This window comes from Lissotriton vulgaris, chromosome 2_1 (assembly GCF_964263255.1).
Source record: "Lissotriton vulgaris chromosome 2_1, aLisVul1.2, whole genome shotgun sequence".
NCBI lineage: Eukaryota > Metazoa > Chordata > Amphibia > Caudata > Salamandridae > Lissotriton > Lissotriton vulgaris.
In genome coordinates, this window is record NC_141687.1 from 225,542,910 (window position 1) to 225,566,786 (window position 23,877).

The 23,877-nt window shown below is 44.0% G+C and overlaps 1 protein-coding gene across 1 annotated transcript in view; it reads left to right on the forward strand.

The window, feature by feature from the left end:
• ZZEF1 (zinc finger ZZ-type and EF-hand domain containing 1) overlaps positions 1–23,877 on the forward strand; it is a 1,733,356-nt gene that overhangs the window by 808,941 nt on the left and 900,538 nt on the right. Inside the window, exon 32 of the mRNA XM_086954803.1 lies at positions 21,903–22,064. Within this exon, the coding sequence (XP_086810929.1) occupies positions 21,903–22,064 (162 nt within the window). The remainder of the gene's footprint in view (positions 1–21,902; positions 22,065–23,877) is intronic.

Consider the following 23,877-nt stretch of genomic DNA (forward strand, 5'->3'; position numbering starts at 1 on the left):
ATCATTTTATAAAGAGCCGCACGCCCGAGGAGGGTCAGTGGCAAGGTCACCCAGTGTTTAACGTCTGCACGAAGGCGTTCCATAGGCGGCTTCAAGTTTTTGTCAAAGAAGTCTGTGGCACTATTCGTAATGATAATGCCCAAATATTTAAAGGAGTCAGGCGTTAATGCCAGGGGGCAATTCTCCTGCAACACCGGTTCCGGACCCCTCAGTATGTATATCACCGATTTGGACCAGTTCAGGGTATAGCCTGATGACTTCCCATGTGTGTTACAGAGACTCCGTAATGCTGGGATCCCGTTTTCAGGCTCAACCATATAAATCAGCATATCATCCGGATGTAGGGAGATTCTATCTTCCCACCCATCCTCCCATTTGATTCCTTTGAGCAATGGTGTTGTTCTGATTAGGATTGCCAAGGGTTCTAGCACCAGGGCAAAAAGTAAGGGTGACAAATGGCATCCCTGCCTAGTCCCCCTTCCCAGCGGGAACGTCTGCGAGACGTGACCATTAGCTACTACCTGTGCCACCGGTTTCGTATAGAGTAGTCGTATCCATGCTATGTACTTCTGTCCAAAGCCGATATGCGTTAGTACCGCAAATAGATATTCCCATTCCACTAGATCAAAAGCCATTTTGGCATCAAGGGAGATAATCACTGCCTTTTCTGAGAGAAGGTGTGCTCGTGCCATTACCCCATGAACCCGCCTGAGATTCAGTGCTGTACTCCTGTGAGGCATAAAGCGTGACTGATCAGGGTGGATCAGTGTTTGCAGGTGTTGTACCAGGTCACCTTCCATTATTAATGTTTTAGCAGCTTGTGTGATTTCCTCTTCTTTAGCAATATGCCAGACTAGGCTCTTCAGATTATATGATGAATGGGCCATGTTGGGAAGTTCGTTCGGGCTGGGATAGCACATCACTAAAAAGTTAAATGTAACGATCTGCGGGTTGTAACAACTTTTGAGCCGAGGGATTACTGTATATTCAGACAGTTTCGACCTTAAATTATCTGAAATAAACATGTAGTCAATAATTGATCCTTTTTTAGAATTTTTAAACGTGGGGATAAACATAGATTTTTTATTAGCTGACTGAGTACGGCCTTGAACATAACAGCACTCTTTTGCAATTCCGTTTTCTTACCATTTACTGAGGAAAATGGAATAATATGCATGTTAAAATCTCCAGAGACTATAAGGCCTGCTTCAGGGTGTTGGATTTTTATAGTACTAAGGATATCTCGCAAGATATCAGCAGTGTCAACTTATTTATTTCTGGCACGTATGTACACATTGAGTAGAATTAGTCTAAATTCAGTGTTATTTAACTCAAGACATTGTAACCAGCCTAGATCAGAATCCACCACTTCCACTACAAGATTTAGGTCAGCTGCAATGTAGCACAATAGCCCACACTTTGCATGGCCTGGTTTATTATTTCGGACTGCCAGGAGACTATATTCATTAAACCCAAACAAGCGAGACATTTGTTTGCTCTATGTTTCTTGAAATAATAAATTTGAGAAAGAGTTTAAAAATAATATTGTATCGGGTTGGACAGTATATGGTTCAGCCCATGAACATTCCTGGAGTATAGTCGTATTTGCATAGCATTAAGATCTGTTGCTAAGGACATTACATTTCTATCTCTTTGGGGCACCTTCGCTAGAGTAGCTAGAAGCCAGGACCAATCTCCCATTCGTACATTATATTTAGGTAGCCCCTCATAAAGTTGACCCCCTGTATGTGAGTTGGTAATCAACAGGCCAGAACCGCAATATTGGTTAGCTGAAGGACCTGATGCACCCCTAAGTACAGGATTTGGCTTCTTACTATCGGCCGTTATTCTTTCCTTATCCACCTTAAGGGCCAATACTTCCAGGATTGGGGGATAATGTAGACAGTTCCAATTCTCAACCTTAATGCCACATTCCATAAAATACAGACTTGATTCTAATATTTTGGTCGCAATAACATTTGAGGACCAGATTGTAATAGTGGACTCTTGAAGAGTGTTGGGCTGTATTTGTTTAAACTGCACTGACTCCAAAGCAGTGGTTTTAATAAGTGATAATTCAGGAATGGTTGAGGTTATTTTCAGTATTAGGCTATGGTTAAGACTGTCATGGGACCTCTGAGATTCATACAGGGGATGCATTACTAGTTTATTATCCTGATTATTGGTATTATTATCCTGTCTGCAACATAGCCTTTGATGGGCCTGGTTTACTATATTCACCTAAAGTGATATTTGAAAATATTTTGGGTGAAGTTACACTCTGGATGACAATGGGTTCTAACATTTCTACTGAACTTGGCCTATTCGGGGTACCAATTGCTTGATCTTGGGCGGGAGCCTAATCTCCTGGGGCTTACTGTCATACCTAATTTCCTCTCCTTTACTAATGCCTACTATACCCTGCATTATACAACTAGCCATAAAAATGTAATGTTTTCAACCATCTGCAGGTACCTGGGCCTGACACCTCGAAAGCATCATTAAATCTGGGGATGATTCCTCACCTTTTTGGACTCCATCCTGAATTGGACATTTCCTATCAACTTGTTTAAAAATGTTAGGTTCAGATGCTGTGACTACTGAAGACACTGATTTCTTAGCCTTATTCCGAGCTTTCCGCAGCCTTTTTCTTGCCCTTTATATAGTGGGCGGCAATCATTGAAACTATCCCCAGAGCTTCAGCAGGGGATTTGACAGTCAGCACTGATTTTATTTTCTTGATTCCCTGGGTTTCATGACCTTCATCAAGGTGTGTATCTAAACCCAGACTGACCTCAGCCTCCCCACGGGCTCCTCTGGTACCCTAGAATGATCATGACACACATTTGCCTGGAATTCTTGCTGCTTTATGTTCACACTAGGTACACTAACTCCCAATTAAATATAACACACTGGAGATCCATCCAGAAGTGGGTTCCTAGCTGTTTTTTTACTTTGTCAACAAGTGATCCTACTATTTTGGGTATGTTTGGACATCTTATCCAAAATATGAGAACATGTGGATCTTATTAATTAATCATTAGCCTCAGTCTAGGCCTTAACCACCAATCGTGTAAAATGCTGTAATTTTGTGACCATACAAGTCACATAGATTGCTAGTGTGTTTAGCAGTTCCACCTGTATTTCAAGCTTATTTGAATGAAAATCAAGTGCAGACATTATAGCATTCGTTGTAATTAGAAGACTTTTCCACACACCAATATTAACAGTGCTTTCATACATTGTAGGGCGCTCTTCGGGAATAGGTGAAACTTCATATTTATCTAAAAACGAGAGGTCTGCCGAAGTCAGCGAATTATCTGCTTGGCCAATGGTCTGAACACCATGATGACTATTTATGCTTTTACTTTTTGACGGGATTACAATTGAATGATCATCCAATATCTGATCATCATCTGATGATCCCCTGTGCTTTCGCAAATCTTTTCTCCTGTTAGCCCCCCACGGCTTTGGGGTGCGACTTTCCGGTTGCAGTCTCCCTGCAGGGCGCCTTCACGGATCCTTCAGGGGTACTCCAAGATTCCACCCCCTAGTAGAGTGGGTACTGATTCAACTAGAGCACAAGCGGGTGGGGCTCTTGCACTCGCGTTGCAGTGCTCTTAGGCCTGAGAGCACGTAGTCTAGGAGCGCCTGGAGGCACTCTGTAGCTGTTGCTCTCCCTAGCCGCCTGGGAGTAATTGGTAGTAAGCGGCAGTGAAATACAGAACAGGGACAGCAAAAAAGTATCAGCAAAAAAACAAAAAAAAACTAGATAGGGACTAGGAGGGGGCACTTGCCAGGCAAACAGAGCGTAACATGCCTGACCTTGCCCTGGTTCTTAGGAGATTGATTCCCTAATGGGCCCTGAGCACAGCACAGCACGGCAGAGAGAGGGCTAATCTAACCTCAATCCCGCTCCTGACAGCTCCTGGCCGCTTCTGTTCCGTTGACGCACGATCCTCAGTGCTCCTCAGCAGCAACTCCTCGGCTGCTGCCACAACACACAGGTATCGGAGCTGCACCAATTCCGCAGCCCGCACCGTTGATCCCAAAAGACAGTGGGTGTTGCGGGTCTGCCTGCTCTGCCAGCCCCCGCACGCCAGAGCAGCCGGTCTCCGACTCGGAGCACACCGCTCTCGGAGCACAGGGCAACGCTCTACACACTACACTCTGCAGCCTCGCTTCACGCTCTGAAACTCCTCTCTCGCGTTCACGCTCCTCTCATCCCAGAGTCTGAGGCTAATTTCTACAGCTCTTCCGGACGAAGGGTCCATGGCAGTTTGGGTGTAACGTCATCACCGCATTGCCATACTTTATGGCGGAGGTGCAGTGCAGCCGTAGTTCCTACGCAGCCATGAAGGCTCAGTTGCAGGGGATTAGGCGTGAAGCATGCTGTTTTGTTATCAGCTAAACTTCAGGTGATCTGCGGGAACTCCACTCACTCACTTCTTTCCAACTCCCAAGGATACCTGGACCTGGTTGCATGCCAAGGTACTGGCAGAGCGGCTGGGGTTGACCCAGGGTTCCGAAGAGTGGTTGACCCCATTGTCTAATCACTGGCATTCCAGGAGCTCAAGGAACAGACTCTTGTCTTAGAAGGCTGCTAACGAGCGTGCAAAGCTGGTGGAGGAGGTGCTGCAGCAGGCCCAAAATCCCTTCAAGGTCCCGCGGGCAGACCCCAACTCTGGCTCGGACTCTGGTGACAGCCAGTGATGTGTCCCTTTGTCTGGCGGATGACTTGCTTTGATGGAACTGTGCAGCTTCTGGGTGGTAAGCCCTTTGTGTTACTTTGTGGGGCGATCAAACTTTGAGTGGTATTGGGGCGAGGAGAGGAGGGATGGGAAGCGGGTACTTAGCACAAGGGGGTTAGAAGGCTGGTTATCACAAACTGTAATGAACTTGAATGCTACATTTTCATCTTTTATTGTTTTGTCACAATTTTTGTATGCATGTGATGTGGCATGGGGGTTTTGCTCGGCCAGGTGGGTGGAGGGGGGATTGTTGCTTTTTGTGTTTCTAATGGGGTATTGGAGTTGCCTACACATGATGGCCTGGTAGTCAGTCACACTGATGTTTCTCACTCACTTACTGGCGGCGGAGATAGGGGGCCACCTGCGGGAAGCAGCACAGCAGTTCAGATGTGCCCTCTGAATGATGTTACACACAATATATGGGCCCATCTGGCAGGAATGCGACTCCATAGTACAACCTCATGCTTGGAACCTGAGGGACATGGCCAAACCAGTTAAGTGCTACTGCTTCAACACTTACCTAAAGCGCAGTGACGCACACATTATATCCCTACAATAAACACTATTACAGAGCTACAACACTAGTACAGAGCTACAACACCTTCACATGAAATGTCGGGCCAGGTGTATGGCACCACGGTCTTGGCATATGCTATGGGGCTCCTGGTTTTGATAGCCCCTGGGGTGCGTTTGTGCAGGAACTCCACAGGGTAGATCCAGTAGGTAGGTATATAGTGGTGGAGGGGCTCCTGGTTGCTAGACGCCTTGCACTCTTGGAAATATATGCTTTTAACACAGTGCTTTTATAGACCTCCTGACTCCAGCTTTGTTGTACGACCCCTACTATATGGAGCGGGGATTTTATTTGCGGGTTAGACTGCAGAGGGACCGCTCAGTCCTGCCGCTGGATGGGGTGGCCTGGTGCTGAAGCACTCAGCATTTTCAGGACTGGCTGTCTAGTCAAGGGTTATGTGACATGTGACGCCCCCAACAAATGGGTAATAGCTAATTTTCTTTTTTATTCCCCAGTGCATGATGTCCACACTTGCCTCAATCTTTTCCTGTGTAGCGAGTCAATTGTTTCCTCGTACGGAATATATAGTGCGCAGTCTATCTGATTGTTGTCCGCTCTTGATGATGCTGAAATGGGGGCATGCCCGGCAGGTATTCTGACATGGAAACTCAAAACTGATTCGCTTCTTGACGTCTTCTTTCATACAGACTTGGCTGAGCACTTGACTCGCTACTTTGAGCATAACGATGTTAACAAGTCCTTCTGGGCAACAGAATGGGATGCACCCAAAACAGTGGTGAGGGGTCACTGTATAAAAATGACCTGGGGTGGGTGGGGGGTCGGACGGACAGACACTCCGGACAGAAATATTGGCTAAGGAGCAGGACTTTCGTTCACTAGAGACTGAGCAGTCACAACATGCTGAGAGGGTTGCGCGTTTGCACCAGGCTCAGCATCGAAACTCAGTGACACAATTGGGGTGGCTTGATTACGAGCAATATCTCACCCGGCTGTATGGTGAGGGCTACCAGGCTGATAGGAAGCTTGCGTTGCTAGTTTGTGCTGGCCAATCGCTACCGCCCATGTGGCAATTTAGTTGGATGGGGGTGTGGTCATGAACACCCATGGGGATATTAATGATGCCTTTGTGGATTTTTATTGCTCCCTGTATGTGGCGGTGCAGGGTCCCTGTGCGCTTGCATTACATGGCTAGTTACAGGGACTAGGTGACGGTTTCGTGCATTTATATCATATAATGTGTAATTATTTCAACATGGTCAGGTTTGTGATGTCATTGAGGTTTGCTGATGGGTTTCTCGCTACATTATAGTTCCCCCTGAAGAAGGGCTTGTTGCCTGAAATGCATTGGGTGCATGATATTACGAATTATCTAGGATGAAATGAAATGTGTATTTCGACATTCTGTAAAAAACAAATAAAAGCCTGGATGGGCATTTCTCATGCACCTAAAGATTAGATTCAAGTTGCTCTTGTATAAACCTTAAAACTTTTCAAGAAACTGAATAAACTTGGATTGCTGTGGATGACATGATTGACTTTTTTTCTCACGTTTTGTTGCTGTGTGTCTCTGGCCTGTGTGCACTAGCTTTTCCATGGAAGATTAACAGTGTGTTGCAAAGTCATCCTGTGCCCTGGGATCCCCCATTTTTTGCTGACCAATACTGGTGGCAACTGACTCTGACTGTCCCTGGGCTCTCCCTAACCAGGCCCTGGGTCGGTTCTGTGAAAACACACACACAAATTAGGGTACACTATGTGTTAGGTTAACCCTATGACCTATCCTATGAGTCCCCAGTTTAGAATAGGACAGGGGGATTAAAACTACCTTTATGTCCCTAGTATATAATAGGGCATGGCAGTTTAGAGGCCAGCTGTCCTTTCTACACTTGAATATGTGCACTGCTGAGAGCCTGAGGTAATTTTAAAAGCATTCATGTGTTGCATGACTGCTTGTAAATGTAAATTGTGCCCAAACTCCACTTTGGTGGTAGGGGCCCTCAGAAAATTGATAAACTACAATATTTTGGCATATTAAGTACCCTCAGGGTCTCCTCTAGGTGTCCCAGGAGTGGGAGGGATCAGGTGCTCACAAGGAGTTCCCTTCAAGGGCATATAAAAGAGGTTTTATATGCCCTTGGGATAGAGAAATTTTGCATTTCACTTTTCCCATTGTAGTAAAGTGCTTCTCAGAATTGGCCTTTGTGCTATGAGAACTGTGGGTGGAGTGAGGATCTACATTATTTGTGCACATTCAGGACCCCTGAAGTCTCCCCTAGGTTTCCCAGGGAGCGGGGGTAATGTAGCTATAAGCAGGGTCCTTATAAAAGATGTTTTATGGGCCCTGATGATGAAGAAATTGGATATTGCATTTTTCTCATCGTAGATCCTCAGCCACACCGGTTAACATTGAAATAGTTTATGAACTCATTACTATCGTGGGCATTACCCAAAAATATAATTCAAAAACTTAGGAGAATGGCATTGATAAATCAACAACATCCTTTTGTTAAATGTATCCTGAAATGTACAGAAAATAAATTATAAGACTTTTTTTGTCTGTAAGCCAAAACCCAACCTTCCTACCCTCTTCCCTGATGGGTAGCGGGATTAGCCAGGTTCCTTTGATGAAGTGATAAGTGGCACCCAGGGGAGAGGCTATCTAAGAGGAGAGGGTTCTGCTACACAGGAATGCCAGAGCAGGGTTCGTAAAACATGAGCTTCAAAGGAAGAATGTGACAGGTAGAGAAGGCAAGGTTCATCTACCTCCATCCCCTCTGAACCTAGCCAAATGGCAGGCTTAAGGAAAGAATTTGCTGATGTTGGGGGGGAGAAGAGCTATACAAATGAGCCATACTAGCGGTTGGTTTAACTAGTTCTTGTTGCTCGGCTGAGATTTCAGCAATATTGAAATTTAGAGGAATAGTGCTTTCTGGGAGACCATTATGCCACACTTTAGAGGAAGTGGCCCTGCTCTAGGATGTTGCCCTGCACCTCATTGGACAGGAGTGCCCTCCTGCTTGACCCCAGAGAACACTGAATACGTATCTGTGAGGGACCGAGCCTCTTAGATCTGCTGTATGAAACTAAAAGAAGGGTCTATGGTGCTTTTTCTGCCGGGGTCCATCAATGCTCTTCACTAGTCTGGGTTCGGTGAGAGTTCACCAGCTTGCTTTCCAGGGAACTCACGGTCACATTCTTGAAGTTGGACCTCTGGAGCTTTTCTGCGGGACGAAACAGCCGAGCAGGCCGGCTCGCAGTTGAAGGTCTCCGGCTTGGCTCTTGCGGTTGAGTTGGTCCCCCTCTGGAGCTTTTTTTCAAAGTTGCTCCAAAGTTCTCCAAACTTCTGAAACTTCTTCCTGAAGTTCCTCTTTGCGTCCCAAAGTGTCCAAAATACAATCCAAGGTTCTGGAATCTCCAAGATGGTCTTGAAAGTTTGGGGGTTCAGTTCCCACAATCCACTTGGACAAAACCCTTACAGATTCACTGGACGCGCTCCAAGCTGGGGATTCGTTTTTTTTCAGTTACGGGAAGGCTCTTTATCTTGCTTTCCTGGCCCATAGCCAGGTACTCTGAATTGGGACCATTGAATGATGGCTGTCCAGCAGCAGTTTTCAGATGAACAGTGGGCACAGGCCCTGCAGCAAGTGAAGCTGTTTTCCCCAGTTTAGTTACTTGTAGCAAACATATCTCAAGCCCCTCAGCATAGCACGCATGTATCCTGCCGCAATCTCAGTGTGCCCCTGTTGCATGGTTCTTGAGGCGGGCTTTCTTCATATGGTGTGGAAGTGTCCGGTGATTGGGCGGGCATGAGAGTAGATAGCGAAGACCACTGCTGGCATAGTTGATTGTGTTGTGCTGTCCACCTGTGAATTGCGTTTACTGGGCATTAGTCCCAGGGCTAACTGGGATACATTTCTTTATAGTTTTTTTAACCTAATTTTTATCTTACATAAGGGACAAATAGCAATGGCTTGGAAGTCCCCAGAAGTGAACGGTTTGATTTGCATGGTGTAAAAGTGGACGTGGGCCTAGTCTAATGTACTGACCAAGTCCCACAGTCGGGGGAGGGGTGGGGGCTCTGAATAGTGTATTCCCATTTGGGAAGGCTAGGTTGAACCTGGAGGCAGACCATGACATGAGACCCCCTAGATACCTAGATCTCTTTTGTACCTTCTCTCATTCTCATATGGGGGATCCGTGCACTGGGGTGCCACACTCCTAACAGGGTTCAGAGTTGTCGTGCTGGGCTGTGAGGTAGTGGTAATGTTGAGAATGGGCTTGGACACTGGCTGGGGGTTGTTGGACATCCGAGAAACTAAGCTAACTCTTCTGGGGGATCGAGAGCTAAACGTGGGGTGATGCTCTGCTACGGACTGTGAGATTGTGCTTATTTAATGTATTATTACAATGGTAGATGTGAACAGGGTCAGAATTGTAAACGTGACTCCATTGGGGATGTATTTTGAGTTGTATTGTGTAAACTTAATAAGATACAAAAGGGTATCCTACTCGCTGCAACTCTTCTCATCCATGGCCTGAAGAAATGTATCATATTGCCCGCATCTTGATAGAACTCCACTTGCTCCTCTTGCCGCACTGCACCATCTACAAAACCAGTTGTAGCATTTACAAAACCATCCCAACCAGCACCCCCGCCTACCTGGTTGACAACTTCACCATTTCCAGTGGCTCTCAGTGTACCTGTCACCAAGACACTACCAGATTGGAGGTAACATGGTGTAAAGTAGACAAAAAATAAGGGAGCAGGCTTCCGCTATCTATACACACACAATTTAGGAGAACATCCTGATATCCATTAGTACTGACTCAAATGTGCTTCAATTTAGTATTGAAGGCACACTTTTTAAAGAACATTAACTCATGATGCAGTTACAGTTCTCTTCTATTTTCTTCCACATGTTCACCATGGGACTCAGTGACAAAAGAAACAATCTGTAGGAAGGACAAACAAGAACATATTATAAACAGACGGACCAGGATTTGCAAATAAATCACAAAAGCAGCAGTTTTGTGAAAAGGCCGTGCTTATCCAGTATTAGGTATCTTTCATAGATTCACATGCCTGAATCATTCCCCGTTGTCGGGATGGGAGTCCCCGGTACATACATAAAGTAATGTCACATAGACATATATACATAGTAATGGGCCAGAGGCCTCTCATTAGTAACATATCCATGTCCTTTTGTGAAAAGGACCAAACTTTGGCAGCTATCACCATCCTCTGGAACCTTCCTGGAAGGAGCTCTAGTTCCTCAGATTTTCTACCACACGTCGTGCTAAGGGAGTCTCCACAGTGGTCTGTTCAGGTTTCCTTAGTTTCTGGATCTCCAGTAATTTTCTCTTCACATGCTCTTCACCTGTGTGGAGTTTTTAGTTTGCCATGGCTGATACTCCTAAAAAAAGGACTTTTTAGGTCTTGTGCTTCATGTGGTAAAAAGATAATTCATGTGGATGACGAGCACAAGGATTGTCTCTATTGCCTCTACCCCTACCACTCTTCAAAACACTGCAAGGTATGCCGTACCTTTTCAACTAAGACCCTCAAGGACAAAGAGGGATGCCTTTTGATCTGGCTGCAGAGGTTGAAAGACAAAGACAAGCAATTTCTTCTGGTGAGAGTGAATGTTCCTTCAGGAGTTCACATTCCTCTCCTAAGAGACCTAAAGTGGCATCCCCAGTCCTTCATCGGAGCCACCTCAAAAGAAGACGCATAAAAAGTCTTCCGAGGTTCATTCTAAGTTCTTGCCTGTGAAGGTTTCTCTTCAGGACTCTACTTCAACCTTCAAGAATCCTTTCACAACTTTGTCAGCTTTACCTGTTACTACGTCGACGAATACCATCTCCACTTCTGTGGCGTCTTCTTCAATGTCCACGTCGACATCTACAACTTCCTCGTCGTCGACCGGTAGGTCCATTTCGTCGACGATTAAAATAAAGAAATCGTCGTCGGCGATGTCTCTTAAATCGGCGTCGACGAGCACACCTACGTCGACGAAGACTGCGTCGTCCTGGCCGAAGGCTCCATCGACGTAGAAGACATCACCGTCGACGAAGCCATCGACGACGAAATCCCTGTTGACGCCGCAACCGTCGACTACGTCATCGTTGACGGTACCATCTGGATCAGCTGTCGACGTCCCATCGTCTATGACCACCCCGTCGACGGGCTCGTCGACAGCAACTGAACCTACCATACAAAGTGCGTATGTTCACCTTAAAATTACTAAACGCACGCTGACACCGGCCTTGACTTCTCCAAGCTTTCCCGCCTGCGCATCTCCTAGACGAGGATGACTCTGATGATGGCTCAATGTTCAGGACGGCTACCAGTCCATCTGAACTGAATGTCAAATATCACGAGAGCTCGGATTATGAAGAACAGGAGCAGGAAGAGCAGGGGGATTACCATGAAGACTACCAGCCTCCACCTCAACCTATGGTTTTTCTGCCAGCATCTTTGGTTACTGACCTTCAGTTCTTGATTTCTGATTACAAACAGAGGTTCCCATCTTCGGCTACGCCTCCGCCACCTCCAGTGGTTTCTCCGCCTCCTAGGCCTCGGCCTTCGCCTCTGATACTTCAGCCTGACCCTGCCACTTCACAGCCTCCGCCGTCCTCAGATGATGAAGAGGAGGAACAACAACATGAAGAAGGGGAACTTCGTGATTCACAATCGACACATGATGAATGGGACGATTATGTTATTCCCTGTCCGGCATCCCCGGTGCCTACTCAGGCTGATTCTCCCCTGAGGAAATCAGGGGTTTCCATAACATTCTTGAAAGAGCAGCTCTGCGTTTCAAAATTCCTATGACAACTCAACAGGACTGCTTCCTTTATGACTTTAAGGAACCATTCAAAAAGTCTGTTAGGTCCATCCCTATCATCGATTACATTTAGGACCAGGGGGTTAAGATCATGCAAAACCCTTCTTCCTTGCCCCCAGTGCTGCCTAGACTGGACAAGAAATATAGGGCTCCGGACACTGCTCCAGCTTGCCTGACTGGCTACCCTAAACCAGACTCAGTCATCACACAGGCAGCGCAGCAGAAATCTAAAAATCCCTCTGCAACACTGACTGCTCCTCCGGATAAAGACGGAAGAAGATTAGATAATATTAGGAAGCCTTTCTCTTCTATATCCGCTTTAACAGTGCGCGTTCCAACTCTTTGGCACTATTAGGGCGTTATACCTGTCAAATGTGGGCTTATATTGCCCCATATTTGGGATCTTTACCAGAGCAAGAGAAGGAAGAGGCTAAGACAATTCTCTTGGAAGGTGAACGCTCTGCCTCAGAAATCATCGATTGTGCAATGGATACCGCATCTACGGGTTTTCGCCAACTGGCTGGGGCTGCGGTGTTGCGACGCCAGGTTTGGCCTAAGGCTACTGCTTTCCGTCTGGGGGTGCAGACTAAGGTGCTTGACATGCCTTACGACGGCCAGCTTCTTTTCGGCACTTCAAGGCGCTTCAAGGAATTAAAAAGGATAGGGCAAGGGCGTTGGGTACCCTACAGTTCAAGCGTCCTCCTTTTCGTGGCTCAAGAGGGAGAGGACAATCTAATACGAGAGGAGGTTTTCAAGGTTACCGTTCCTCTTACTCATCAAATCAGCAATATTGGCCACAATACCAACAGCGACAACAGCAGCAACAGTCGTCTTACACAAAGTCTTCCTTTCGTGGTAAAGGAGGAAGACAGAAGGACACAGCCAGAAGACAATGACTTCTCTCTGCCACAGGTCTCCACTTCTTCTCTGCCATGCAAGATTGGAGGAAGAATCTCGTCTTTTCTACACAATTGGAGGAAGATAACTACGGAAGTTCAGCATTGCCGACTAACCCGGCTTCCCCCCCCTGGTTCCAGGAATCCAGCGCGATTCGGCGCTCCCGACATTTCCCGGCTCGGAAGGTACATGCGGAACGATTCTCCTCCGCTCCTGGACACGTGTATTTACTTTTGGGACAAGTGGAATTAACTTTTGGGACAAGTGGAATTAACCCTTGCCATATCCGACACTCCGGATTCCCACTCTTCTGATATAACGAACCTCCAGCGCGCTTTTATTTGAGCCTGCCCAGTACCAATCTGGCTAAAGAGGCTTAAAACTTAAAAAGGCAACCATTTCTTTGTCCTGATGATGGACCCCGGAAGTTCAGCATTGCCGACTAACCCGGCTTCCCCCCCCTGGTTCCAGGAATCCAGCGCGATTCGGCGCTCCCGACATTTCCCGGCTCGGAAGGTACATGCGGAACGATTCTCCTCCGCTCCTGGACACGTGTATTTACTTTTGGGACAAGTGGAATTAACTTTTGGGACAAGTGGAATTAACCCTTGCCATATCCGACACTCCGGATTCCCACTCTTCTGATATAACGAACCTCCAGCGCGCTTTTATTTGAGCCTGCCCAGTACCAATCTGGCTAAAGAGGCTTAAAACTTAAAAAGGCAACCATTTCTTTGTCCTGATGATGGACCCCATTATTTAACAAGGGGGTCCGAAACGTCGTCGACCCACTGTGTACCATATACGTCTGGAATGCTCAATGTATAACTATGTAATGGTACCCACAAGTAATTCTCTGTTTATAATTGGAATTTCACAGAGATTGTTGATTTTGCCTTGCAAGCCCTTTGTGTATGTTGTTGTCTATGTATGTTCGTGGTTGGGTACAGGCTTGTGCCCCACCTACGTGATTTGTTGAAGGTGTTTATATGTTTGATATTTTCTTGACTGAAACATAAACTTTGAAAACCTCTGCCCGGCTGGGTACGTTTTCACCAATATAGTACTGACTGAGTCTATATTTATTGGCACGTATTTTCTTGCCAGGGACTATTGTTGTGTTTATAGCATACGTTCACCAGGCACTACTGCTTGGATACTGAACTTATGAAAGATGCAGCAGTGGGATAAGCTGTGCTCCGTCATCTATTTCACTAGAGGTGAGCCTTCTTTTTCATCCCACCTTCCTACTGTATTCTCGCACATGTCTCTCTCATATTGCCTTTTGGTACCTTTTGCATTTCACATGTGATATGTTACTATCTAGTGAGCTTTTATGTGGTACTTTTCGAAATGTGCTTATCATTGCTTGCTTCTCTGATTCAGGCATGTGAATCTATGAAAGATACCCTAATACTGAACAAGGAATGTGTTACTTACCTGTAACTGCAGTTATCCAGTATTGGTATCTTTCATAGATTCACATGCAACCCACCGCCTCCCCTGGAAGGGCTCACTTTAGTTCTCTCAGTAATATACCTACTTAGCACTGTGCTTACGAAAATCTGAGGGACTAGAGCTCCTTCCAGGAAGGTTCCAGAGGGTGGTGATAGCTGATTGGCTCTTTGCCAAAGTTTGGTCCTTTTCACAAAAGGACATGGGTATGTTACTAATGAGAGGCCTCTGGCCCATTACTATGTATATATGTCTATGTGACATTACTTTATTTATGTACCAGGGACTCCCATCCCGACGACGGGGAATGATTCAGGCATGTGAATCTATGAAAGATACCAATACTGGATAACTGCAGTTACAGGTAAGTAACTCATTCCTTTTTACAGAAATTTGGGAGAATGTGAGCCAATATATATTTATATTTTTGACAAGACTGACAAACTGTTGTGAAAACATAATTAACAGATATTTTCGCCTCTTAATTCTTAACTTTGTGGAATCGAGGACACCTTGTGGGTGTACACCAACACAAATCTAGGGTGGGCACCCAGTTGGCAATGCTGCTCCAGGTATCGAGGCCCTCCCTAGAGGACTAGCTGGGGTTCGTGCAGGGGCATAGTTCTAAATAGAATAAAGTCAGGAGCTAGAGGAGCTATCTGGCCATACAAAAGGACCATATCTCAGTATGAAGAAGTGATTTCTGACCAGTGGTTCCCCGTTGACACTACAATGACATTTTCGGAAAGGCAATCCCAATTACAAGGCCTTGCATGCCCTCTGGATTCATTATCCTCATGTTTGACCATAGTAACACTGTACTCAATTACAGGCCTGTGTACTAGAGTCTTCGTTCCCCAGCTCTCTAATGGAGAACAGATTGGCTTGCAGAGAAAGCAGCAATAAAGTGTGCATGTGCAGCTAGCCCACCAAACAGCCACACATACATGCACACTTTAAATTCACACCCTGGGTCAGACCATGCCTCCTCCTATTATGAATTGAACCTTGAGATCTGGGAAGGGAAGAACGTGTGTGGTGAGTCAAACTGGCCTACTGCAAACATATGAAGTAAATAATGGGTAGATTGGTATAGTGAAGCAATATACACACAATTCTTCAGAGGAACTGGTGGTGTGGCACTACTTTGATGCTCAAATGCAGTTGCCATCCCTAACCATCCATGAACGGAGTCCTCAGAGCAAATCATTTACAAACCCTCTCTGCAGCAATTCAGAGAGGACGGCGGGCGCTCTAAATCTATATGGGTTGCTCGGGTGGAACCAGAAGAAGGGCACCCAGCAGCAGCATACCGGTGTCTACTTGGTGCTCTGAATTGGTCATGGGTCCTCTAAAACTATATGGAAAATTGTGGCCATCCTATATTCACGTTTTCATTACCATCACTGCAAAACTTCATTCCTTTGTGATGACTGGGGCAGAGTTGTGATGTCTGGTCAGACCATCACTACGTATTATTTGTATAAGATTTACCTAATGCCTACGTGGCTGTGGAAAACATACTCCACTACCACAAATTTCTCCACCCACTACGATCCTACGCACTAGGCTGCATGAGGACGAGGTGTCTGGCCTCATGGATCCAGGGCACTAGAACATCCCATCGAGAAATATGCCCCCTTCCCACAAGGTTAGGGTTGGAGCTGTGCTACTGTAGAGCTGTAGAAACTTTAAACATGCCTATTTTAAATTGGATCACTCTAAAACTAAAACAGGTTCCCTTAATTTAAGGCGGAAAAGGAATGATGCGAGTAAAATAGTGCCGCAATAATGTCACAACATTTTTATTTTTGTGTCGCAGCATTTGTATATCTATGCTGCAATATCTTGGGGCGTCTGTGTGAAGCTGTTACGGCAGAAGTCTGGGTCCTAAGCTAATGTGGAGCTTAGCAAAAAGCCTCTCTCCACTTGAGTGTACATAGCTATGTACACTGACTCCCCTTGTAGGTGCATTAAGCCTCAACATTTCACCTACATTCTTGTCATGTTGAATTATCCCCCATATGTCAGAGGAATCACAGACATTGAAGGATGTATTGGTTTATAAAAACTTATTGGTAATTTTCACAAAGATGTTGAAGTCCAGTTCATCTTTGAAAGATCTAGCAGCCTCAAAAGATTACTCCATGTTAATTGAAAGCCTGATTTTGAAACGAGCATTGATGTTTAATGATGGATCGACATTGAGAGGTGAATCGATTTTGAAAGATCAATCTATCTTGAAGAAATTCGTGATTACATTGCCGACAAAAGTGAGAGGTCTAGGTTGCCCAAGAATTCATCATTGAGGCACGCGTCAATCTCATGAACTGAGGATGCCACTATTCATAGCCAGCAAGATGCTGGGAATTGTCAGACAATTTCTATAAACTGTACTCCAACTTTCACTGTGGCATTTTTCTCAATGACTGGTCCAAAAGTCTGCTTGAGGGCTGGATTCTGGGAGTGACTGTAGAATTTACCCAAAATGATAAAATGGCAGTCTACCGCAGTCCTTTTCAGTGTAGTTCAACTATGGAGATTTTCTCTACCCCTTTCAAGTAAAAATCTCATTCACGGCATTGAAAACCTATTAGTCTCGCCGAGCATGAGTCTACTCAGCATCTTTTGGTGGTCTTGCAAGAGCAGTAAAAGTATGATGCATCTTCATATTTCTTTTCACAAACAAAGCCTGTGCACATCTATATTCATTTAGTTCGTAAGTGCACAGCTGCCACTTGAGCTGGTGGAAGTTAGGGTTGGACGATGCAAAAACTCTCTTTGGGATACCATAGAAAGGTTTTTGCAGGATCATCAAGCAAGACTTGATGAAATAGTGAAAGAGAATGTCTGACCAAATAACAGGCTCAATATTGACAGGATATTATAATCTGTGTTGCATAGTTCATCCTTGCTGATAAGCTTGGAGCCATGATCTTTCAGTGGCAAGCTGTTATTCTACCATCAAAATCAATAAGCAATTATTTCCATGATGGCTATGTCTGAGAAGAAAGCAGCCATTGAATGCTACATTAAAACCTTTGAATATTGTGATGTACTCTTGATTAAGCAACTTCTTTGAGAGAGAATAAAGAGAATAGATGGAGTTACACTGCTAAACAAGTGACAGTTCTCTAACCTAATGTGAAAGCCTAACAAAATGTAAATATTCTAGTCTGTAGGCCAGAAGATGAAGGAACATTAATATTTATCAGCCTTTTTTAAAAGAAGATTCACAAATAAAATGTTTTAAAAATTTCAGGAGACCCCATGCAGTGCAGCAACAATCGACCAGTAAGAGTTTATAGCCTATCAACATAACATGACTACTGCACCGTCAACATTTGCTTGTTCATAACATCTCCTCTGAACTTGCCTGAACCTCCAAGGTCTGTTTTCTGGTCAAGAAAACAAATGTTTTCTCGGCTATTGTTACAAGTTCATGCACTCATAAAGTGTAATTCAATTGTTCTAGTGAAGTAGTTAAAAAAAATTGGTATACATATATAAATAAGTCACCACTTAGTTAGGTCCTAAACAGCCCAAAGGGCAGGGTGCACGGTAGTTAAAAAGTTGGACATGCATTTTTAAGTTTACTGTCTTGGAAAAACTCGCAAATAATTTTTTCACTACTGTGAGTCTTACCTCTTCCGTTGGCTAACATTGGGTTAACCTATTACCTGTAATATGTGCTAACTATTGATTGTGAGCAGAAAGTAAAGTCAAGTTTGAGGAATTGTAAGTTAAAATACTCTTTAATGGTAAAGTCTGATTTTAAGTCGTAAACGTAAAATTTCACTATTAGAAAGTTGGTGTTTTTGTGTCCCTAACCATTTGATCCCTGCAGTCTGTTCCTGAGTCACATGACTAGGTGTAGTTGGCGGTTGGCCTTTGTGCATTCATCCCAGGCAACATCACAATAGACTGTCTGAGTGCTGTCATGATGGACCACCTCTAAGTTGATGGGGGACCCGATGCGGAGCTGTCACCTACCACACTTGTACTTCAAAGGATCTGGCTCAGCTCACACACAAATTGCATCATACTACCTTTTTGTGCCCCCAGGCAGACTGGGACCAGGGCAGGCAGGCAAGACGTTCCAGACACCTCTGTAGCAGGAAACCCCAGAAGCTTCTCCCACTTGAAAGTGGATACCAGGTATTAATGTTCGACCCTCAGACCGACCCTTCCGATCATTTTTTCTACTCAGGAGAAGGATTGCGGTGCTGCTCTGGGGCGCATTTTCAGGTAGTTTTTGAGAAATGCCCCATGAGTTCCATGTGGAGGCCCGACCTGTAGTCACACTTTCGTCAAGGTCTAGAGCCCTGCTCGGTACCTGCTGCTGCCACCATGGATCTACGGCGGAGATCCATGGTGGCCGAAGCAGGTACCATTTCTCAAAAACTACCTTAGAATGCGCCATTCGAGGAAATACTCCTCTACCACATATCACACCTTAGAGCGTGGGTCACATAATTGATCTTTTAGAAAACATTTTTTAAGACCTCTCACTTTGCACTACACATAGGTCCTGAAGAAAGCCATACCAGTAAACGGAGCATGGCTGAACCATGTTGACCGACTAGGATATTGGAGTCTCCTTAGACCTCCTATAATATCCGCCTCTCGTTTTTACTCTCTGCCAAGGGCCCATACATTAAAATAGTAATTTTTGCCCTGCAGGACCCATAGGACAGTGTTTTTTAACATCCACCCATCCACTATCTCTGCACTCTCACAATACAATACCCTCTCCGCTGTATCCAGACGTCGTAGCACACCCGAGGTGCACTCGGCGCCTTGGATGGGGCACAATGATGAAGCATGTCACCAACTAGGTGTGTGAGTGAGGGCTTTTTTGAAAACATAATGTGTTTTCCTTTCAATACAAACAAACACTAGGAGCACCTACTCCAGAGCTAGTTCCTTTTCATTCAAACATATATACTAGGGGAAGTGAACTGGCTCCAGTACCTTTCCTCCCTCTCCTATTGATACTTAGCATACATACTTTACACATGGTTTCCAAGTTAAGCCTGGCTGCTTTTGGGGCAAACTACCAGAGGGTTTAGCACAAGTTAATTTAGTGACTTTTGTGGTTCACCCAGTAGGAGATTGTGCCTATTGCTGGAGAAGGGCTCACACCCTCCCCAACCAGCAACCCAATTTATCTTCTGCTGCACAATTTGGTCCACCATTGCTGCATAAACCTAGTGACAATGATACAGCTCTGCATATTGGTTCTTTATCTGTCATTATGATGATGAGTCCATATTTCACAGAGACCTCTGAAATATTGTCTATATTTCATGTTTGCATGCTTCTCTATTAAATATGAATATCAAGCACAAACATTTTGTACTATCAAAATATTGTAGCCAGAATATAGACTACCAACATTTCATAAAGGTAAATATATATTTACATTTAACTCCACATCTACGTACCAGGAAGATAAATACATTGTTAAGATATATGTGTGGAGTTAAGTATAGTAAATTTACACTTATCTGTAGATATGCTTACCGTCACAATATTTTGGTACACAATCTTCTGGCTACGATATTTTCCTAGTTTGGGCACAGAGATCCCTGCAGTTTTAGGCCCCAAAACTTTACCTCAACAGAACGTCCACACTTCAATGAATCAAAGACAATGTTAACCCCAATTTCATAAGGTAATGTTTCCCGAGGTAAGGCCAGCTTCCATAACATACATTGTATCGGAGATACAGCCAATTAAGTAAAATGGTCCACTCAGTAACCAAGTTCTAGATCGGAAGAATAGTTTAAAGATGTATTTAAAATAATCTCAATTATTGCTGCCAGTACCATGAAGGTTGTCAGCAAACAAAGCATACATAGAAATGCAAAATCAAAAAATGTCCAAGTCCCAAGTGGGCAGCAAAACCAGGAGAGAAACTGACAACATCTCTAGTAAAACAGGAACGTCTCTGGTTCACCCTCTAAATGGAGAGTTTTACACATGATTTTCACCTATGAAATTAACAGAGCTGCAGAATCATCATGGTATGATCAAAAATGTTACACTCGTAGCAAATCCGAGTACAGTCTCATCACGTTTCATATTGCCTTAACACCTAAGCACTATTCCACTTCATGACTAATTATTCTGCCCACTCTATGCTAATACCATCTTGAGCTGGTGGAGCAAATAAAATACATGAACAACAGCATGGTATTCTGAATGAATTCGGGTATGGTGATCTAGTAGAAAGAGCTCGAAGTAATAGTTGCAGTTTGGTGAAGATTCATCAACACCATGAACAACAATAATAATGTAAACAAACAAATAATGTTCTGCTTGACTATGTGCTGCAGAAATATCAAACAGTGAAATATGCAGAGGCTGTTAACTAAAACAACAGTACTAGATCAGTGTATATATCTGTATAATCAAGTGTGTAACTGTATTTTGCATGTTAATGATGCACAAAATAAAAATGCACAACAGTCCTCCACACTAGCACAATATTTAAGATTGGATAGGTAGTATGCTCAAATGTATTCCTTTGTATTTTATGCCTCTGTATTTCCTGCTATAAAGCCACCATACATATATTGCAGTATATACATATACATGTATCTATGTTTGCGTGCACTTGTATAGCCCCAGCCCTTTTACAGATTGCAGATTTTACTGACACCTTAGATGTTTTAAACCAATGAAAATTCCTCACAGGTGGGAAAGCCTACTCTGCGTATTATCATTTGAAAAGGAACTGCATACAAGCAATATCTTGTCAGTAAACTATAATTAGAAGGTACACTTGCCCTATTCCTTCTTTAAAAGCCTTCTGTAAGAGTTCCTTGATATTTCTGGTCTTTCTCTTGGGACAACCAGCCTATCTGGCCCGTGAGCTCTGTAGCACCTGAGAAAGGAATTTTTTTTATTGAGTATGCCAGGCATACCAAAATCTTAGTTCAGGCCTTTTGTGCTGTAGACCATGCTTTACTCCATAATTTGGGATAATATTGCATTGGACATCAGGCTTATAGATTGACTTCTAGCTTTTATGAGTGATTTAGAAACCCGTTTCTTTAAACTGAAGTCCTATCCCTTTATCAATAACTCGTCCTTTCTGGTGAATTGGTTACTGAAATGTGTGACCTTTTTGGAATACACTACTTGTTTCTTTGTTATTCCAAGTCCTTTTTTCTTTTTCTTTTTTACTTTTCTTTATAAATGTGTTTTCTTCATTTATTATATATGTGTATTTGTGTATATTTGTATAAAACTACCAAGATAAATACAAAGTAGGATATCTGTTTAGCAAGTTGAAACATTTGATTACCTTTTTCGTCTTTTTTACTTCACTTACTTTAGTTGTTGTAACCCATCTCTGAACCCAATCTTCAGAATAGCACCTAACTACAACTTTCACCCTATCTGTAGGTCATTGCTTCCTGCCTTGTCTTGTGTCCAGACCTCTCTGCTGCATCTGTTGGATATGAGCTGGGAGCCGAGCGATCTTGCATTCTTCGTCAAAATTAATTTGCCAGATCTTCTTTTGACCATGTCTCAAGAAAATATAAGTACTCATGACAGTGTGATCTGGTGAGTGAAGAAAGTATGCAGTTGTTCTTGAATTCACATTTTGATTACATTTGCACCATTGAGTTTAGTGCCACTTTCTATTCTCAAAATTCCATATGTATGTGTTTTATCGTAACAAATTGCATATTGTAAACTAGTTAAAGAAATGTAAAGTAAGGAAGATGAGTTATGACTCCAATATTGTTCAGTCCAAAATGTGCTTTTGTGATGAAAATGTTACAGTAAGAAAACGCAGAGAGCATTTGTGTTTTACCCAGGTGGCCCTTTAAAATGCATTCGGTCTTCTATCCTTTCTTCCTCCCTCACTCTTGTTGAGGCCTGTTTGATCACATTTAATGGACTAGTCGACATCATGTGTAACTCAGAAATAAATCTTAATATTAAAGGGGGCTTCGAGAAAAGGTGGTTTTCTGGGAGCCGTTAATGTTTAATTTCCTTCCTACTGTTTGCCTCTCCCCTGGTGTGTTCCCTCTGAAATATTTGTGATAGAATATCATAGTCAGAATATCGTCTGACATAAATATTGTATCCTGAATATATTTAAAAAAATATCTCCCCATTAAAGTTCAGAATAGAAAATTTGGAGCCAACAAAGCAATACTTTTGTAAAAAGATATTTCGGGGACAATATGTATGTCTGATATTATTGACTGCGATAGGTTGTTAAAACTCTTGTGACATAACCTGACACCATTAAGAACTGGGTAGAAGTATGCAATCTTACTGGAACCTATTGAAATCATTCCTGGCTGACAGGTCAAAAACTGGGGAGGGATAGTTCAGAGCCTTTCGACCTTCCCTGTGGGGTGCCACAGGGTTCCTCCCTTAGTCCCACGCTTTTTAATATATGTGTTAGCCCGCTTCCTGCCCTTATACGCGGACAACACACAAATTGTGCTGTCCATTTAGCGGGGTAAAGAAGCCGAAATAGACTCTAGATGTCACGACTATATGAAAGCAGTAACAGGCTGGATGTCTGCAAATTGCCTGAAGCTCAATGCAGGCAAAACAGAGGTGATTATTTTCTGGAACAACTCCAACCTCTGGTCACCAGACTGGTAGCCCAATGAATTGGGCAACCTCCCATCCCCCAAGCGGAAAGCCAAGAACCTGGGGGTGATTATGAAAAAACACTGACGTTTGGGGACCAGGTCAGTGGGGTGGTCTCAACTAGTTTTTTCCTCCTTAAAACCCTGAGGAAAATAAAATTCTTCATTCCAGAGGAAAGTTTCAGGACCAATGTCTTAGCCCTCATTCTGTCCCGTCTGGACTATTGCAACAGCCTGTACCTGAATATTCAAAGGAAACATCTCAGCAGACTCCAGATGGTATAGAATGCTGTAGCTAGGCTGCTAACAGGCATTCCAAAGTTCAAATCAGTCAGAAATGGCCTGCGATACCATCACTGGCTCCCTATAAAACAACGGGCCCAATTTAAAGTTCCTGGGAGAGTGTTGCGCTCCACGGAAGCTAAGCGAGTGATTGTTCCAAGCGCAAAAAAGGCCAATTGGGGTGGAAGGTTTTTTTTCTAGGTGCAACTAATGCCTGGAACAAGCTTCCAATGCTTCTCAGGAACTCCACGAATCTCCTCTGTTTCAGGAAGGGGTTGAAAATGTGGTTGTTCACAGATTAGTCCAGATGCAGAGGGATACCACTTAGACAGTGCTCAGCGCCCTTGGGTATAAGTGCACTTTTAAAGCCTAAATAACATAACATCTTATAGAAGAGAGGAGTCTAGAGTGGAATGTGTATTTTGCCATATAGAAAAGGCTTTGTTGAAGAAAGACCTCTTCTCCCCTTTCTGTTGGTACCA